The 21,486-nt window shown below is 48.5% G+C and overlaps 1 protein-coding gene across 1 annotated transcript in view; it reads left to right on the top strand.

The window, feature by feature from the left end:
* LOC147737910 (uncharacterized) overlaps positions 1-21,486 on the top strand; it is a 76,702-nt gene that overhangs the window by 20,841 nt on the left and 34,375 nt on the right. Inside the window, exon 3 of the mRNA XM_086924994.1 lies at positions 4,202-4,348. Within this exon, the coding sequence (XP_086781120.1) occupies positions 4,202-4,348 (147 nt within the window). The remainder of the gene's footprint in view (positions 1-4,201; positions 4,349-21,486) is intronic.

Raw genomic sequence — 21,486 nt, 5'->3', positions numbered from 1 at the left:
TTTCATTTAAACAAGTTATGTCAGGAGAAACTTGAGTGAAACTGTGAAAGAAATATTAAAAAGAGGGTTGCTCTTGCGATTATAAGAATAAACATTTTGGCTTGGTCAGGTCTAACTAGGAACACCATTAAGTATTCTTAGTCCCCAATGCTGAAACCTTAAACCCCAAGCATCCTCAAACCTTAAACCCCAAGCATATAAACCTTAAGTACATATAAATTGAGTAACAGAAAGTGCCGTAGCACTTCTTACGAACATTGAACGTTGGGAATTGGAATTCCAGTGATAAGTGACAATGTTAACAGTGTGTTGGCACCGCTAATTCAGGAGCAAACACTAAACTCTAGATGCAAGAGTCGCGGTTTAACATGGGGTTTGAAAATTAACAGGACTTACCACCCTTACAACACTGAATATGTCTAACTGTATAGAAGTACATCATGCAGGGCTTCTTTGGATGACATTTGTGCAAAAGCAAAGTAATGGTGTAATGTTGTGTGACAAAGAATACAAAGTAATGGATATCAAGTTTTTCGCTTGTTTGACGAACCTCCAGAAAGGTCCATCTCTTGGGCAGGGTTGTCTTCCAGGTGACGTGCGAGGTCTTGGGGGTTTGTAAAGATGCTTGGTTTTCCATTCTCTAATATTCTGAATTTCAAGGGTCCTGCAAAAAAGAATTGAATGTTCTTCTTCCTCAGAATGTCCCGAAGTTGTAGGAATCCTTTCCTTGTGTCAACTGTGTCTTTGGAGTAGACCTGTAAAGGTAATCCGTTGGCCTGCCCAGGTGACATGATGATTTTTCCTGGCGTAGTTTAAGATGGCTTCTGTGTGTTGGTAGCGGAGCGGTTTGAAGATCATGGGGCGAGAGCCTTTTCTATTTGGAGGGTTGAACGACGGAATTCTATGGGCTCTGTCCAGTTCCAGGCCCTGTTGGAAGTTTATCCCCATTATCATTGGTATCCAAGCTTCGAGGAAGGCTACGCATGATCCTGCATCAGACTCTGACCCTTCTGGAATACCGAAAATACGTATGTTCCCTCTCCTATTTCGGTCTTCCAATTCCGCGTTCTGTTTCTTAAGCTCACTGGTGATGTTGAGGAGGTGTTTGATCTCTTTGGTGGCCTGGGAGGTCGTGTCTTCAACATCGCTTATTCGTTGTTCCGCTTCATCAATTTTCGTGTTCATAGTGTTCATATCGGCACGGATTGCGGTTAGTTATAGTTGCATTGCATCAGTGTTTTGTTTCGTTGATTTTGCCAGGTCATGGACTTGTGCTAATTATTTTAATATCATGTCTGTTGTGCTATTTAGGTCTGGTCTGGCTTTTATCAGTGATTCTGAGATGGTTGTTCCGGTTTCACTTTCTTGTAGGAGGATCTGCTCTCTTTGTCCGCCATTTCTAGTCAAGAGGAGGTTGAGATGGCTAGGTGACGCGATGATTAAGGATAGGCTTACTCTCAATGAGCTATATCTCTAAGGCTGCAAGGTCGACAAAGATCCCAGGCACTGCGCTTGTTAATATTAGCACCTAGATCAGTTAAAGCCCAGGTAGGAGCACAGGTAGGATGATGAGTGTGCCTATGATATCAGCAGTAGGAACAATTGGGACAAGTAGTCAGCGCAGACACAGTAATGCAGATAATGTTAATGTCCAATTAGCAAAGTTAACATCCAAGCCAATGGGTCAGAGGAAGCTGCAGCCTTGATTCTGACCGTACACCGCCTGTGAAGGCTTTATAAAATGTTGTCTTTTCTGAATGATAGGTATTGTAAGGCAGACAGACTTAGCTGGCAATGGAGTTGGGTCACCATCAGAAGAGGCTTGCCCCTATACTTGAGCCCAGTAATTAGCGACAGCAAACACCTACATGACGCCGAATAGAGCCTTAGCAGAGAACCTTAATATTGTATCTCTGAACGTTAAAGGCCTCAATCATCCAGTGAAGCGCAGGAAATACCGAGCGAAAACCAAAGGGGACATCATCCTCCTACAAGAAACCAAACTCTCAGAAGAAGACGTAGACTTCATAAAACATAACTGGATCCCTCATGTCTTATGCTCTCCAGCAGGCCATAAGAAACAAGCATTGGCATAGCCAATAGGTATCGCCTTTGCGACCTTATAAGTGTTTGTTATGCAGTACAATATCCTTGGTGCAACAACCTCAACTGTTGCATGGCTAAACACTTTCAAGGTCCCAAAGGCGAGACCTATTGGCTATTCCAATGCTTGTTGGTGATGTGAGGAACTTCGGTGTTGTACAGGAACAATGGTGAAAAGGCTGGCACCATAGTTGGGGACTTGAACAGCTGTGCCATGGGACAGAGAACTTGAGGATGGAGCCAAGCTGTTACCAAAGGACAGCATGCAAGCGCCACTGGGAAGGTGAGAGTTTGAAAGAATGCAATTAGCTTGATGATTTGGGGTCCAAGAGGCAACTTTTTGCAGGAGGAACATGTGCATTTCCGGTGCCAGGTCCTACCCAGGCAGGTCATAAGGTAAAGTTAGTCTAGACAAAGTAAGTGTGCAATTTCACAAGGCTAGGTGACTGCCTAAAATGTATGTTATAAGATGGTGCGGGAGTGGGGTTAGCGCTTTCTCATTTTCTGGTTCCTACCAAAAGACAACTTACACTCTGATGCTTCTTGTGAGGGCTATGGATGACAATGCTTTCAGCAAACTGAGGCCGGAAGGCAGGTCACCTGTCTGGGGCTGGTGCATGATATACTGGACTATTGTTGATTCACATATTGATCAATAATGCAGGCAAGACATACTCAGGCTTTATCAGTCATGAGAGGTATGGCGCACATGCTGTCCTGTTAACAAGAAGGAGAATCCTCTCTGAACGTTTTATACAACCCCTTAGACGACTCATATTTCAGGCTCTTAGGCTGCAAAATGTATAGAAATTTGGAGCTTTAACATTTGTCAAAGCTAAAGTAACCTGCAATTATTATATTCATGAGCAGGAACAGCCCATATTTAAATATTGCACTGCAGAAAGGGCTTCAAATCTTTGGCCATGTGTATTATGAATTATTCAATGGGCAGAATCATCTCAACCAGTTACTCATTACATGGTACTGAGGGCAGGCAAATCCAGAGAGAGAGAAAAGTAACTCCTTTTAACCAGATCTTCAGAGGTGAAACTGTGCCTGTAGTAAAAAGAATGATGAGTTAGGGCCCAATTTAATTATTGGCCAACAGAGCAATCACCATTTGCCTAATAAAGGACTTTACTTCAGGCAAGACAAGACTACTCCACCCGCTAAATTTATAAATACCACCCAGCAGGCAGTTCTTTTCAATGCATTTTACTGTTTGTTTCAAAGAAGCCCTGTAACAAATAGTAATCAATTTTTATTTTCAAAAAGAAAATCCCAAAATTAGATGTTATTTATGTAAAGAAAAAAACGTAATGCTCCCCTCGCTATGAGTTTGATGTGGTAATGTGATTAAATAACATTCCCTTATGACATAATTGTTGCAGATTTATCTTTTCACTTACATGTTTCTAAATGTATAAACTTTTGTTTGTCCTTAGCTACTGGGGCCACTCTATAGCATACCAATTCTCACCCAGGCCCCAGTACCATTGGGTCTACCCTTTTGTATGTAAAAATGGCGAGGGGAGTCTTAAGAATATTTTTGTTGCAATGTGTGCACGTTTTTGGCAGCCAAACTAAATCGATGGCTAAAGGTCTTTTCCCAATGCAGCACATGTGTGCTGCGTATGCGAGACCTAAAAAGGACATTCAGTGAGGCTCACACAATTTTCTATCGCCAGCTTTTTACTGGTAGTTTCTCCCTTAACTTTCATCAGCCTCTGACAAACCAATAAAAAGTTACCCAGGATTAATACATTTAAAGCACTAAAATTATGTGAGGGAAATAAGGCAGGCAAATTGTTAGCTTCGTATCTCATGCACAAACAGAAACAATTCACCATCCAATCGACTAGAGATTCCAAGAACATTGTTCAAACTAAAGAAAACGAGATACTAAAGGCATTCCAAAACTTCTATGAGGACCTTTACAAAAATAAACAAACAATAGATCTAGAGATCTGCACTAAATATCTAGAGACATTGAGCCTACCAAAATTAAGTGAAACTGAGAGCTCAGCTCTAGGGAACACCATTTCTGAAAAGGAACTCTCTATATCCATTAAATCCCTCAAATGCAATAACCCCCCAGGCCCAGACGGCTTCACGGCCTCCTTTTACAAAGAATTTGATAAGTCACTAAAACCCACCTTACTAAAACTGTTCAACTCTATTGCTAAGGATGGCTGTGTAACCAAATCAATGGGTGAAGCCAACATCATCGTTGTTCCCAAAGACGGTAAGGACTCCCTTTTAAACAAAAATTACAGGCCAATCTCGCTTATCAATCTTAATTGCAAGCTCTATGCAAAAATCCTAGCCAATAGACTAAAGGCAATTCTGCCAAAGCTGATAAGTAATTCGCAGGTGGGGTTTCTCAAGCATCGCTTGTCTAATGATAATACGAGATTCTTGTGCCACATCCTGGAAAAAGCTAAGATAATGCCCGTCCCTTCCATCGCCATTACCTTAGCCGAAGAAAAAGCGTTCGATAGAGTATCATGGTCTTTTTTAAAACAATGCATGTCATCTTTTAAACTATGTGAGGCTTATATCAATATGGTCCTGGCCCTGTACTCTTGCCCTACTGACCGAATAGCTATTAATGGCACCTTGTCAGAACCCTTCCGCTTAGAACAGGGAACCAGACAGGGCTGTCCCCTCTCTCCTGCATTATTTATTTTGGCCTTGGAACCACTGATCACGGATATCAAACGTAATAGCGATATAAAGGATGTGTCATTCGGAGATACAATAGTGAAGCTGGCCGCTTACGCAGATGATATCCTAGTGGTTACAGAGAACCCGAGTGATTCCATCAAAGCACTTATGTCCACCATAGAAAGATACTGTAGTCACTCTGGATACAAATTAAACCGCGACAAGTTTGAAGTCAAACCCCTGAACATCCTTGGTACCCGTGATATGTTAGGTGACTCTGGGCTTGCTTGGCAACCTGGTTACATAAAATATCTGGGGATTGAATTTGGCAGTACGATCCTCGAGACACTCCATCGCAACGAGGCTAACACCCTAGAGAAAATTAAATGTCTCCTTGATGCATGGACCCCAAGATTCATAACATGGTGGGATAGGATTGAGACCATCAAAATGATGATCTCGCCCCTAGATAACTATATAATCACTATGCTCCCCCTCCTTTTAACTGAGGACTTCCACCATAAATTAGACACCCTGCTCGCCAAATTCCTGTGGAAAGGGAAGAAAGCAAGAATTAGCTTGAAGAAACTTAGATTAGATAATTTACTGGGTGGGATCAATCTTCCAGGTTTCAAACTCTCCAGACGGCTTTTTTTAGCAAAACAAGGCCTCTATTGGCTCGTTAAATCAGAGGACTACACCCCAGTTTGGCTGGACATTGAGAAATCAATCCTCATGAATCTCTCCCCTGCGTCCCTGCTTACCACGAATCTCAAGGCGGTTACATTCTGAAAGTCCTTGTTTAAGAACACAAAATGGGCCCTACTGAAGATCGATACATTTCTGGACAACAGTATTAAGAGCTCCAAACTTGAATCACTTTGCAACAATCATAAAATACTCTACAAGGGAAGCCCTCTATACAATGACTCCTGGGTTAACAAGGGCATCTTTTTTCCACACCAACTCTTCAACAGCGCTTACCCCCTCTCGTTCAAAGAAATACAAGCTACTTATAACTCGGAATCAATTGAGTTCTATAACTTCCTAAAAATAAAATCAGCATTAAATAAAGCGAAGTTACCTCTCTTCTCTCCTTCCTTCCCACACTATCTCTCGAAGGTAAGTAGGCTAGGTCATCAGGTCTCCTGGATCTTTAAACTAATTCGCCCTCAACAATCTTCCCTTAATAAGAAGTTGGTAACCTTTTGGGAATCGCAGTCCTCCTCCCCCATCTCAGAGCTCGATTGGTCCAAAACTTGGGCCTCAACGCTGAGAAACAAGGCCAAAGTTGGTGACCTTGATCATCTCACACTCCAGTGCGTTTGTGTGACACCATTCTGGGATAAGATCTTCGACTTCATATCTGACCTTTTCACTTACTCCCCTAGTAGAGATATCTCGTCACTAGTTTTTGGTTTCCTTAGAGCAAAAGCACTGACTGAAAAGGACAGGACACTCCTAGACTTACTTCTAACTGCGGCGATTAAGATTATCCTCAACAATTGGAAAGACACACGCAAAGCCTCCTTTAATTGCTGGTTAAACTGGGTCATCAATCTAAGACGCGCCGACAATATATCCCTCCAGACCTCGCCATGGAAATCTTCTACCAGACACATGTGGGACACTCTCGACACATATCTTAGCTCTCACAAACCGCCCTGATTCACCTCAATCACGCTATGCCGGCTCACCTCAAAGATATGACTATCGCACCAAGACCTACGAGCGGCACCGGCTATCTTAAGCCCCCGCTCTCCGTGATAAGCCTCTACAACCGGGTATCTCTTCACACCTCCTGACACTACTGTCATGTCATTCACCTTAAGGCACTCTCCCCTGACACTACATATGCCATGTCTGAACTGTGGCGGCTTGGTGAGCAAAATAACGATGGAATAAACCCAGATCTGGGACTGGGGGTGAATGTTTTGCCATTGTGCAACATTCCATCCATCATCTTGTGTGTTTTGCGTGTTACTTGTCAGGCCTGTTCCCCTCAACTCAGGCAACCTTGCACTATGGTACAAGGCTGCCTGCATTGGTGCTAGGCAGCTAAATTTAGCACCAGCACAAGGTGAAATGCAAGGCTGCACCGTATTCTTGTAAATACGGTGTAGCCCTGCATTTCAGAAGTGGAGAGCGTGGTATTAAGCCAAAGAGGCCAACGCCGTGCTCCACCACTTCCTTGTAAATATGCCCCTTAATGTCACCAGCCTGACCTATTTTATCAAGAGACAGAAAATCCTCTTATTTCAGAGGATGCACCACCTTGATGTAGCATTGCTCCAGGACACACACCTGCACCTATTGAACATGATGAACTCAGAAGGGATTGGATGAGCACAGTACTACATGTCAGCAGGATCCAGACTACTCTTACACACCCATCTACTCCTCTGGAACATGGCGAGAGTGGGTTGGATATCTTATTTTACAACTTCCAGGAGGTTTGCACACTGCGGACATGGCGGGACCCCCCTGGGCAGATATATTTTTGCCAAGGTTCAGATTTTCAATGAATCTTTGTGTGTGGGCTATATCTATGCCCCAGCGGCTGACCAAACTCCTGCTCTCCTTTGGGACAGCCGGGGTATTCATGAGGGGGGGTGCTGGAATATGGCACCTTGACAAGTCCAGAAACCATAAACCAGGCAGCCCGAGACGGGTTCATCCTCTCTGACATTATTGATGATCATGCCTTGATGGATCCATGGTGGTTGACGCACCTGAGGGACGTGGACTACACTTTCACCTCCTGCACCCATTGCATACGTTTACACCTTGATCCTCCCAAACAGTACCTCTGATCATGATCTTCTGCTACTCGACCATAAACTTCGATTGTTGCAAATCCCTCAGGCCCGTTGGCGTATGTATACAGCACGGTATAAAGCCCCTGAAGACAAGCACAGACGGTGCCAATATCTGAGCCAGTACTTGGAGGAGAACGTTGGCTCCATCTCCTCTGCACAGGTGCTGTGGGAGGGCAGGATGGCCTCTGAGAGGATATTTGATGAATGATTTGACTGCCTATAAGTGCCGCTGTGAGGCATAACAGCGTTGGTTGAGTGACCTCACGCTTCATCTGACTCAGGCGTATAACGCATTGCTGATCCCTGCTCTTCTCAAGGAGCTGCTTGGGGCCAAGTATGATCTTAACTCTCATTACACAGTGGAGGACCAGAGGGATACGCTCTGTGGATGATATAGTAGGGGACGGTGCGTTGGCCCCCTTTACTACTCTCATGCGTGATTATGGGCTGCCACAATCGCATCACTGACTGTTCCGACAGCCTATGCAAAGCCTGCGACACATGCTGGGTGCTCCCCCTTACGATCTAGAGACTGACGGTTAAAAATGGGGATCTCTAGTTGGCAGCGGCTGGCGCCGAGGTCCAAATAGGTATCCTTCTTTCTAAGCCAGAGTAAGGGGGCTACACCCTTTGATAACCCCTGCTCAACCCTGTGGTAACGTAGCACGAGCAGACAGGCCTATCTCAGAGGCAGTGTGTGAAGCATTGATGACCATACACAATAACGCTGGGAAGACTCTACAAACAGACACCACAAGCAGTTATAGAAAAATAGTTATCTCTATATAGATTGAACACGAGGCGTAAAAGAGCTCATGGAGCCACAATGCACATAATTACAGATTCACTTCAAAAGCAATAAAGGCACTCAAAAAGCATGTGGAACGAACTTAGAGCGATGCCGGGGTCCACGCGACCCAGTGGTGCACATTGTACCTGAGATTTAAAGGAGCACAGTACGCAGTCTCACAAGGAAGTTGCGGTGATGACAGGCGGACTCGCAGCAGCCACAGCTCCCAGCTGTAGCGGTCCGCGGCATGCCCTCACGATAATCCTGTGACGGGGCTTAATGGCGGGCACCCAGCGGCACGCGCAGGTAGTAACAAGACCCTCGAAGTGGGGACTAATGCGGGCACTCAGCAGCACAGCTCCTCAGCTGCAGCTTCCCGCATTAGCGATTTCGATGATGCTCGTAGGTCGGCAAATGCGTGCACTCAGCGGCACAGCTCCTCAGCTGTAGCGGCCCATAATAGCGATAGTGAGGATTCTTGTAGGATGGCAAATGCGGGCACTCAGAGGCACAGCTCCTCAGCTGCAACTGCCCACAATAGCGATAGCGATGATTTGGGTAACACAGTCAAATGCCGGCTCTCAGCGGCAACAGCTCCTCAGCTGCAGCGGCCCACAATAGCGATCACAATGACTTTGGTAACACAGGCAAATGCGAGCTTTCAGCGGCAACAGCTCCTCAGCTGCGGCGGCCCACAATAGCGATCACAATGGCTTTGGTAACACAGGCAAATGCGGGTTCTCAGCGGCAACAGCTCCTCAGCTGCGGAGGCCCACAATAGCGATGCGATGACTTTCAGCCCGCATTCCCCGCAGTAGAACCAGAGGCTCTGGAATTCTCAACAGAGGCCTCACCTGCGAGTAGAATCCCTCTCAAATAGGAATCCGGACTGCTGATGGGTGAAGTCTAATGTCCTTGAGACTTCGGCAAGAGGCAAGCTCAGATCAGGCCTTTGGGTAGTTGCTTCAGCAAGCTGGGTGAAAGTTTCAAAGTCCATTCCCTCTAGTTACTCGGACAGGGGTTCGTCTTGACATCCAGAAGTAACCCACTGTGTACGGGTTTTTGCACAGATCTTTATACCCCAAAAGTCTTTGTTCTCAAAAATTCACAAATCACTGAACCCAGCCAGAACCAGTTTGGTGTCATCCTGAGGCACTTTGTTTACAAGGCTGCATCCTTCCCTATCTATCCCTCGGTTCACATCATTCTTGCCTGCCGCCGAGTCCAACATTTTGGCCATCCTTAGATCTCTGAAGTCTGGCTCATCCACTGATCCATGTCTGGCTTGTGTACTTGCTGGGGTGGCCAAGGAGGTTTGTCCCGAAGTAGTGGCGATTGTCAGTCTCTCCCTTCAGACCGCCACGGTTCCTGTGAGATGGAAACAGGCCAAACTGTTACCCCTGCTCAAGAAACCTTCGCTGGACCCTTTGGTGCCAGCTAATTATCGGCCCATTTCTCTCTTACCTGCCTTAGACAAATCTGCGAGAAGGTTGTTTTTTGGCAGCTTGAGACTTTTGTCGAATCCTCGGGTGCTTTATAACCAGCCCAGTCCGGGTTTAGAACTACCTACAGCTCGGAGACCGCTTTGGTGGAGATGTCGGAGGTGATCAGGGAGTGCCTGAATGGGGGCGGCAGGGTGGCCCCGATTTTACTTGACCTCTCTGCCGCCTTCGATACGGTGCCTCACCAGATGCTTCTTGCCCGGCTCTCTTCCATTGGCATTACGGGCCTGGCTTATGAGTGAATTAAATCTTTTTTGGATGCTCGCACGCAGCAGGTCTGCATGGCTCCCTGTCTATCCTCTGACAGGAAACTGGCGACGGGGGTGCCACAGTGCTCTACTCTGAGCCCTCTGCTTTTCAATGTTTATCTGACCCCTTTGATTTATCTGGCAGAGGAGGTTGGGGCAAAAATCATAGTGTTTGCAGACAACACCCAATTGTTATTTACCTGGAGGGGCTCGGATCTGGACACCAACATCGCCCAGACGTGCCTAGCGTCCGTATTTCGCTGGCTTGGACATGTCTCTGTGAAGTGCAATGAGGACAAATCGGAGGTCCTCTTGTACGGCCAGTTCCCTCTGGCCTTTAGACAATCTCAGTGGCCCCTTGATTTCCCATCTCCTAACTCTGTGGGAGCCCCAGCAAAGAACTTAGGGGTATGATTTAGTGAGGATCTTCGGTTCGCTGACATGTTAAACAAGCATTTACAATGCAATGGTCTCTGCATTATTAAAGGTAGAGCTATTGGCATTGCTCATAACATTTTTTTTTAAATCATAAATAAGGGGCATTGTCATTTACAATGACAATAGCATAATCGCTCGCAAATGCATGACCTTTTGCATTTACACCCACACAGAGCCACACACACAAAGCCACCCACACAGCACAACTGCAATGGGTGGCTCTGTGGTTCTCCGAGCGCTACCTATTGGACACGGCAACATACTCACAACCTTCATCTCATCAAGCTCTTCTCACACTATACCACCCATGTACCAGGCAGAGATCTCCAGCGCAATTACTGCTTAATGTAGCATACAGATGCTATAGCAGAAGCGTGCAGATTACACGAGATACAAAACCATATGCCCCTGCACTACCATTGCTGGGTATATCCAGAGGACCCACCACTATCACGAACCATGAACTGAGACACTTGAAGGAGCCCGGGATTCATGACACAGGTGACTTATACCATGAAGGCAGTCTCATGTTGTTTGCCTCCCTAGAGAGTAATGGACTTCAGCCAGGACATTCCTCATAAACCACACTATAATATCAGCATTGAACTAAGATTGGGGTGACATGTCAAGAGAGCCCCCAATACACTTAACTATTCAACCCTTGCATGTCATGGGGCAGGGATGGCACAATCAGGGGGGCAGAGGCAAGAAAAATGGCACAATCCGGGGGGCAGAGGCAAGAAAAATGGCACAATCAGGGGGGCAGAGGCAAGAAAAATGGCACAATCAGGGGGGCAGAGGCAAGAAAAATGGCACAATCCGGGGAGCAGAGGCCAGAAAATGGCACAATCAGGGGGGCAAAGGCAAGAAAACTGGCACATTTGGGGCAGAAGGCAAGAAAACGAGCACAATCAGGGGAGCAGAGGCAAGAAAATGGCACAATCAGGGGGGCAAAGGCAAGAAAAATGGCACATTTGGGGCAGAAGGCAAGAAAACGAGCACAATCAGGGGAGCAGAGGCAAGAAAATGGCACAATCAGGGGGGCAAAGGCAAGAAAAATGGCACAATCAGGGGGCAGAAGGCAAGAAAAACGAGTGCAATCAGGGGGCAGAAGGCAAGAAAAACGAGTGCAATCAGGGGAGCAGAAGGCACGAAAACGAGCACAGTCAGGGGGGCAGAGGCAAGAAAAATGGCACATTTGGGGCAGAAGGCAAGAAAACGAGCACAATCAGGGGAGCAGAGGCAAGAAAATGGCACAATCAGGGGGGCAAAGGCAAGAAAAATGGCACATTTGGGGCAGAAGGCAAGAAAACGAGCACAATCAGGGGAGCAGAGGCAAGAAAATGGCACAATCAGGGGGGCAAAGGCAAGAAAAATGGCACAATCAGGGGGCAGAAGGCAAGAAAAACGAGTGCAATCAGGGGGCAGAAGGCAAGAAAAACGAGTGCAATCAGGGGAGCAGAAGGCACGAAAACGAGCACAGTCAGGGGGGCAGAGGCAAGAAAAATGGCACAATCCGGGGGGGGCAGAGGCAAGAAAAACGAGTGCAATCAGGGGGCAGAAGGCAAGAAAAATGGCATATCCAGGGGAGCAGAGGCAAGAAAAATGGCATATCCAGGGGAGCAGAGGCAAGAAAAATGGCATATCCAGGGGAGCAGAGGCAAGAAAAATGGCACAATCGGGAGCAGAGGCAAGAAAAATCCCTCTCTCCCATTCCACTATAGAACAAGTGATTCTAAAACTCCTAACACTTATCCTAAGTGCTATGTTTTCTTGCTTGAGGTTAGCCGGACTATTGCGCCCGAGATCATTCAAAAGGCAGACTCTGCCAAGGAGGTGTGAAACTACCCCATGTACATTGATTCCAGTTTCAGTTTACTGAAGGGTAAACTCTTCTGGAGGCGGGGCGTCTTCCCCAACCCACAGATGAGACGTACTTATGCACTTTTATCTGAAGCAGGGGCTCATGATTGAAGTCCTTAATGCATACTGCCCTAATGGTTTATATCTGAGCAGGCACAGAGCTGTGCCAGCCTAGTTCACTTGTGTCAGAATACTTTCCCATGCACATAGTGTTGCTGTTTTCCTACTGATATGATGCTGTGTGCATTAAAGCACCAGTGTTGTTTCTGATACCATGGTGGACCCGGCTTTCTATGATAACTCTTCTACTGTAGGGCACTGTACTAATGCCCTGCCATCTACTAGTATTCCTTCTAAGGAAGGCCACACTCAGATACAAGTTGCAGCTGACCTGTGGCACAGTGACCCAATCAGCCAGACAAAACCTCAATTAGCATAATTTTGAGTCACTCTTGTTTCACAAAATGCCTGAAATTATACCATTATGCCACACGGCAAAATTATGCTCTGTATTCTGTCAACACACAGGAACTACGCGAACAACGGAACAGAAGCTGCTGTTGTTTGTGGTGGGTTCTGTTTTTTGCACGGTTTGGTAGAGTGAAATGTATCCTCACGTCCAAATGCATTTCGTACTAAAATACATCGCCAAATGCCACTTTTGCATTTTATGTAATTACGTGTAATTTCGTGCAACTATGCAAAATCAAGTTAAGCGAATTTCTCCCACCCCCAGCTAGCAACTAACTAGCATCTTGATTCCCCTGAGTATTATGGGACTAGAGAACTGCACGGATATTAATCATGATTGCTGAAGGACTAGTTCGGCTGCTGCATGCAAGACCTGCGAGCTGGCATCTGTGCCTGATGTCACTTAAGATACAAAACTGAAACATACCCATGAAATTAGAGTAAAAAACAGCAGTGATTGGCAAAAGGATGAGGAGAGTTATAACAAACACTACACCATCACAAGGATACACGTTTGGCAGCTACATCCAGGTGAAAACAAATCTAGCCGATGCTGGCTGTACACCCAATGGAACAGGACTGCTCCAGGAACGCTGCCATTAAAGAGTTAGATGACATCATCGTGTACGGTATAGACACAGACTAGAGTAAATACGAACTAATTGGCAAGGGCATGGTGGCTAACCTCGTGGCAATCGGCACTCACAGTACGTGTTTAATTTATCATAGATACAGAGGTGAAAACCTGAAAAATGCCGTGAGGACGTGGAAAGGACGGAGATTGGCGAACACAAGTGAACGTCCACCCTCCTCAGCAAGGCTGCCCTCTTCCTGCCTCCACTGAGGAGTCCTCTTCGCACCAGATTGTTGCAGGAGAGTGAATTGCATTGAAAGTGGGTCTTTTGAGATAATTCCCACACGGGCCCAGTGGCTTAGCCAGTGTCGGCCCTGGTGCAAGGAAGGAAATGGACTCCCTGGCTGCTGTTTCAATGATAATATACATATATTATCACTTTTCAGGAGAGCCTCTGGGGCCCGGTGCTACTGCACCAGCTGCACCAATGGCAGCTACGCGCCTACTTGTGCTCCAGACTCAGTCTCCCCCCCTAAAACACAAATGACAGACTCCAGAGCACAGTGTGAAATAAAACACGACAAGACGACATAGGAAGGGGGTGGGACGCGAATGCAGACAACCAGGGGCATGCTAACTCCGGGGTAATACGAACGTCGCCATTTCAGTTATCAGAATTACGCAATTACACTTCTCCACAGAATACTTCCGAAGAGAACATCGAACCCACTCCAACTGTAAGGTACTTGTTGCACCCAGTTCACAGACGATGCCACAATCCGAGAGGCGAACAACAACCAAGACGTGGGAATGGAATTCCAGTCAAAGGTTAAAGCACTCAAGTATTACTTCCCGACAAGTCACGACATGCATTCATCATACAGCGGCCACAACAGGGCACCCACCTGCAAGAGTATCGTGACATAGACATTCCCTGTTTCATGCGCTTCAGTCATACATGCTGCCAATGCTAGGGACCCGGTTTATGGGCTTAAACACACACTAAGGGGTCCGAACACGCGCACATCTGCACCTAGGGGGCGCTGCGCGGCTGCCTTTGGCTGCGGGCAGGCGCACAGCAGAAGGCCTGCGAGGCCTGCGCCTGTCATCAGAAAGGATATCCCTGACTCTGAAATCGACTGCCGCAAATGGAGGCCGCGATAGCATCGCCCCCAGCTGTCCTGCGAGGGGATACTGCCGGACAGTGGATCAGTGCGCCTCTCGCAGGGCCCGCGATGGCAATCTGCGCAACACATCAGCACCCCGGGCCCGGGCCAGGCTGATAAACCCCCTGCAAAATGCGCGGGGCTGGAGATGGCCGCGATAAGGGACGTGAGATATCTCCAGGCGCACACGTCACAGATGCTGAAAGAGGAGCCCTCACCGGAGACGAGGGTAAAATGCTTAGAGAGCCCAATATGAGAGCGGATTGAGGTGTGGCGAGCAGCACTGAAGTGGCTTTGTGCGAGCGGCATTTCGGCTGCCTCCACGTGCACCCTCGGTGCCTAATGACGTCAGGATGGACCCGAGGAAGGACCAGTTCAGTCACCCATCCTCTCCCGGGTGATAAGAGTGGCTCTGGGAAGCAGTGCAGGTCGATCCACGCTTGATAAAGCGCTCTTGCCATCAGCTATTCCTGCAGAAAGAGGAGCACGCTGCAAGAGAGCAGATAGAAATGGCGGCCGCAAACGTCCGCAAATTTCGGATTCAGGAGCGTGTTTTGACGTTCTGAGTTACGGGTGACGTCACAGTTGAAAGAACGCAAAAAAACACGCCCCCAAATCCAAAAGAGACGTGGCTTTATTGGAGTGACGCCTGTCTCCTCCAATGGCTGGGCTCCGTTTAGGGAGCCAGCCAATGGAGGAGAGAGGCGGGTTCAAGCCCCCATACTGAAAATTACTCAAAATCATTAAATCTCCTCCCGGAGACTGTGCAAGCGCAGCCTTCGGTCCTTGACCTAAAAAACTGACTGTTGTCTTTTTTGGCACCCTCAAGGCACTTAGAAAGTTATTTCCCCTGCTCCCTAGAGAGGCCAAAAAGATAGTAGCCCGTGCTTTGATTCTTTCTCGTCTTGATTATGCCAATGCCTTGTTCATTGGCATTCCCGGGTATTTGCTGAAAAAACTGCAAACTATACAGAATGCCGTAGCTAGACTCCTTTTTAACATCTCCAGGAGATCTAGTGTTCGACAGCATTTGCGGGATCTGCACTGGCTGCCTGTGGCCCAGCGAGTACAATTCAAAGCTCTCACTCTCACGCACAGGGCCCTTCATGGTCTTGGTCCTTTGTATCTAAGGAGGTGCTTTGCCCTGTATGTACCCAATCGATCTCTGCGGTATGCCTCTTTACGCTGGATAGGTAATGCCGCGTTTCCGCAGAGCTCGCTTGGGAGGCCAGTCTCTTTCTGTTAAAACAGCAGTGGCTTGGAATTCGCTCCCTGCGGATCTTCAGCTTACTCAAGACTTCAAACTTTTTAAAAAACGCCTAAAGACACATTTGTTTAGTCAGCTCCCTTAACTGGTTTCCATCTGTTCCGCCCCAGTTCACTTCCGTGCCAGGGCACTCTAGAGTATTAGTGCGCGAATCAGCGATACAAGCTTTCTATTACATATAAAATAACATAACATCCTGCCTTTTAAGAAGAGGGGGTCTGTTATCAGACACACAGTGGGAGGTGGAGCCATCATTGACCTTGCCAGGCACAGCCCTGCTCAGATCAAAGGGTCACCCCTCCCCATACTCCAACTGCATATATCTCTATTCAATATTGGTCGGGATCAGCCTGCCCTGACCCTCCAAAACCAGATAGCCAATGCACATAACAGCAGAGCACACTGGAAGGTTTAGGCAAGAAATTACCTTCTTCCTAAAAGTGGTATTTTCAATCACATCCCTGTGTTTAGCTCTTTTCTGTCCCTGTGTTTAGCTCTTTTCTGTTTTCTGCACTTCCCGTGACTGTATTTCTATCGCTCTGTGCCCCACCGCTCCCCGCTCCCGCCACTGCTCCCCGGCGGCCCGCCCCTTTTTCTCTTCTGTGCCCACTCCCCGACGCCCATTCGCCGCCCCGCGCCCGCCTCCCAGCTGCTCCTCCCCCCCACTTGGCCGTTTATGGAGGAGACCGCATGGTGGTGAGCTGTGATCCTTGACCCTGCTCGCAGGGCCGGTCGCTCCACGCACCGCACGGCTCCCCGTGTGTGACCAGGACCTTCACCGCTGCTGCCGCAAGTTCGCCACTGCTCCTGTGCTCTGTCTGCTCTGAGTATTTTGTGTTTTTACTGTGCCCATTATTGTATTTTCTTTGTGCCCTGTGTTTAGCTCTTTTCTGATTTCTACACTCCCCGTGACTGTATTTCTCCCGCTCTGTGCCCCTCCACTCCCGCCGCTGCTCCCCGGCGGACCCGCCCCTTTTTCTCTTCTGTACCCGCTCCCCGACACTCATTCGCCACCCCGCTCCCGCCTCCCAGCTGCTCCTCCCTCCCACTTCACCATTTATGGAGGAGACCGCGAGGACGCGCCGCTGGTGCGCCAAGGCGCACCAAAGGCAAGCCCGTCTGCGCCTGGACTGCGCCCAGCGCCAGAACCCCGCAGGAACCTGGACATCCGACTGAAGTACGACATAGCCGCCCTCAACACACTCAACACTGGACGACCACCCGCCTGCTATCAAGCCATCCCAAGGTGCACCCACGGACACTTCACCTGTCAAGCCTACAAATTCATCTGCCTCCGACCCGCACCCCACCCGCCAAACCAAACCACAACAACAACCACCTCAAGTGCATCCTCCTCAACACCCGCTCCGTTCACAAGCACGCCATCGAACTCTGGGACCTCCTCGACACAACAGCACCTGACGTCGCCTTCCTCACGGAAACCTGGATGAACACCTCCTCAGCCCCCGACATCGCTATAGCCATCCCCGACGGCTACAAAATCACCCGGTAGGACTGCTTTAACAAAACAGGAGGAGGGATCGCCATCATCTACAGAAACACCATCAGCGTCACGACCAACACTGAAGACACCTCTCCACCGCTGAACACCTACACTTCCAGATCCACACCGACCCCCAGACCACCCTCAGGGGAACGCTCATCTACAGACCCCCCCGGCCCGTGTACACAATTCAGCGAAACCATCGCCAACCTCATCAGCCCGCACGCCCTAGCCTCACCAGAATACATCCTCCTAGGAGACCTGAACTTTCACCTGGAGAAAAACAACAACAGCACCACCACCACCCTGCTCGACAACCTCGACAACCTCGGACTCAAGCAACTGGTGGACACCCCCACCCACCTCGCTGGCCACACTCTTGACGCCATCTTCTCCGCCAGTAACCACGTCACCTTCAGCCACTCAACCGGACTACACTGAACCGACCACAGCTGCATACACTTCACATTCAAGAAGACTACATCTCAACACCTCACGCATCAGATTCCCCGCAGATGCTGGAGCAAAATCACCACAGACCAGCTTACCACATCACTGAGCCAGAATCCACCAGCCGACACCAACATACCCGACACCAACAACGCAGCCCACAACCTCGCACAGTGGATCACCAGCTGCGCCAACGACCTCGCCCCACTGAAGAACCCCCACAGCAAGACCGCCACCAGAAAACCCTCATGGTTCACAGACGCCCTCAAAACCGCAAAGAGATCCTGCCGTACACTCGAAAAGACCTGGCGCCACAAACGAACAACAGAAAACATGACAGCCCTCAAAAACGCCACCCGCGAATACCATCAGCAGATCAGGGCCACCAGGAAGACAACGTTCAAAGAGAGACTGGACAACAACACCCATAACAGCAAGGAACTCTTCAGCATCGTCAAAGAGCTCTCCAATCCCAATGCCAGCAACAACGACATCACCCCTTCGCAAGACCTCTGCAACTCCCTCGCCACGGTCTTCCACCGCAAGATCGCAGATATACACAACAGCTTCGGACCCCAAACTCCACCTCCGGACACCAAACCAGCGCCCACGACCACCACCATCAGCTCTTGTACCCCCATCAGCAGTGAAGACACCATCCACTTCATGAATACCATCCACTCCGGCTCCCCCTTCGACCCATGCCCCCATCACATCTTCAACAAATCCGACACCACCATCGCACCCCACCTGCGGAACGTCATAAACAGCTCCTTCAAGTCAGCAACCTTACCTGAGAGCTGGAAACACGCAGAGATCAACGTCCTCCTGAAGAAACCCTCAGCGGACCCCAAGGACCTCAAGAACTTCCGCCCCATCTCTCTTCTCCCCTTCCTGGCTAAAGTCATCGAGAAGACCGTCAACAAACAGCTGACTGCTTTCCTCGAGGCAAACAACTCACTCGACCCCTCCCAGTCTGGATTTCGACCCAACCACAGCACCGAGACCGCCCTAATCGCAGCCACTGACGAGATCAGAACCCTGATGGACAACGGAGAAACAGCCGCCCTCATCCTCCTAGACCTCTCAGCGGCCTTTGACACCGTCTGCCACAGCACCCTAATCGACGACACTGGAATCCAAGGAAAGGCCCTGGAATGCGTCACTTCGTTCCTCTCCGGCAGAACCCAGAGAGTCCGCCTCCCCCCCTTCTGTTCCGCGGCCACCGAGATCATCTGCGGCGTGCCTCAAGGATCATCACTCAGTCCAACGTTCTTCAACATCTACATGACCCCCCTTGCCACCATTGCACAAAAACACGACATCAACATCATTTCCTACGCCGACGATACCCAGCTGATACTCTCCCTCACCAAGGACCCAGCCATCGCCAAAACCAACCTTCAGGAAGGTATGAAAAAGGTAGCAGAATGGATGAAGCTCAGCCGTCTTAAGCTCAACTCGGACAAGACGGAGGTCCTCATCCTTGGACAATCCCCATCTGCGTGGGATGACCCCTGATGGCCCTCGGCGCTGGGCACCGCACCGACACCCACGGACCACGCACGCAATCTGGGATTCATCCGGGACTCCTCCCTCACAATGACCAAACAAGTGAATGCCGTCTCATCCTCATGCTTCAACACCCTGCGCATGCTTCGAAAGATCTTCCGATGGATCCCCACAGAAAGCAGAAGAACAGTCACCCAGGCCCTCGTCACCAGCCGGCTGGACTACGGGAACGCCCTATACGCAGGAACCACCGCCAAACTTCAGAATCGCCTCCAGCGCATACAGAACGCCTCCGCACGACTCATCCTCAACATCCCTCGCCACAGCCACATATCCACCCACCTGAGGTACCTCCACTGGCTCCCCGTCAACAAAAGAATCACGTTCAGACTGCTCACCCGTGCACACAAAGCGCTCCACAACATGGGCCCCAAAAACCTCAACGGCCGCCTCTCGTTCTACACCCCCACCCGCCAGCTTCGCTCCACCAGCCTCGCCCTCGCCATCGTCCCACAGATTCCCAGAACCACCACCGGGGGAAGATCATTCTCCTACCTGGCAGCGAAGACCTGGAACTCCCTCTCCATTTACATACGACTGACTCAGGACCATCTCAGCTTCAGGAAGGGAAGCACCTCAAGACCTGGCTCTTCGAACAGTAGCAGTACCCCCCCCCCCCCTCCCCCCCTGTGCCTTGAGACCCTCACGGGTGAGTAGCGCACTCTATAAATGGAAATGATTGATTGATTGACAGAATATAAAAATAATCATCACTAAAACATGCACTTTAATATTCGGAGCTCAGGCATACTAAATTCGAATTTCCTATCATGTTCCTTGGGTCAATTAGGATTATACTAATTCATACAGTCAATTTACAATATGGAGCACTCGCGCTGTGGCAGTTTATGGCAGTGGCACAGCGCCTAGAGCATCTAACACCAGCAAACACAGAGGAGACAAAAGAGAAAAATGGAAGGACGACTCACGACAAAGGTGCCAGGTCTAACACTGACCCAATGTTGCATTATATCCTGATGCGGAAAGGATACAAGGACACTATGGTGGGATTGTATGTTACAGCTATGAACAGCCTTTTTTCGAGCACCACTGCCCACACTTTATGCTGTTTGTGGAGCAGAGGCTGGGCCTCTCACTCTCTGAGCAGGACTGGCATGACATTTGGAAAGACCAAGGCAGTTTCCTCGAGGTGGTCAGGTTGAATTTCAGTTATTTCAAGTTCCTACACCACTGGCACTGGATGCCGGAGTGGGTCTATAAAGCACATATGGTGGTGACGATGGGCCTGGCACACTGACTATTCTCTCCTGTTCCCACGTCCCTTCCCCTCATGTTCCCCCTCGTCCTCCCTTCCTGATAATCTGCGGGATCTTCTGGGTCACATCACCTCTATCTGGACGGGTTATCTAATTTATGGATTTTCCTGTTATCAATGTCTTCTCACAAGTTCTAGTTTACACAGTATCTTGCACTCTGCTGAGTCGATAAACTTTCATACCTGTTATATGGTCATTGTATATGAAAAATCAATAGAGAATTGAGGGATTAAAAAAAAGACACAGGGAGTGGAGTCACTTAACATTTGACTTTGACAATTCCAAAGGAAGAGACATTACTGAATTTATAGATATGATCAGAACAAATGTAAAGTGATAAAATTAACAACCAAGTCTCACTAAAATAGACATTCAATTTAAAATTCTACTGAACTGTGTGAAGTACTCATGGTGAAATATGAGAAAGGTTTTGCCAACAAAATGTGGGACAGAGGGTCTGCTCTGTGCCGAGTAGTCACGTGTGAAGTTCTAGTTTATCCCCATAGTTTGGAAGAATGGGCCAGGTTTGAGTGAGACCTCAGCACGACCCCCAAATGTGTTAGTGTCCCTCGTGATGGGTGACGCTTGAGGGCTCTGATGTATGCACGTCGGAACTAATGTTGCTGTCGAGGCATTCAAGGCTGCTTGCATGACAATACTACAAATAGTTGACGCACTCACTAATCAACGATGTACTGATGAAGAGCGTGCTGTGATATAGGGGCCTCTGTTAAGGAGAACAATATTTTTGAGTAGTGAAATGCCACTCCTCTGT

The sequence above is a fragment of the Lissotriton vulgaris genome, chromosome 1_1 (genome assembly GCF_964263255.1).
Source record: "Lissotriton vulgaris chromosome 1_1, aLisVul1.2, whole genome shotgun sequence".
Taxonomy (NCBI): Eukaryota; Metazoa; Chordata; class Amphibia; order Caudata; family Salamandridae; genus Lissotriton; species Lissotriton vulgaris.
The sequence above is the reverse complement of the archived record's forward strand: the minus strand, read 5'-3'. Positions and strand labels throughout refer to the sequence as shown.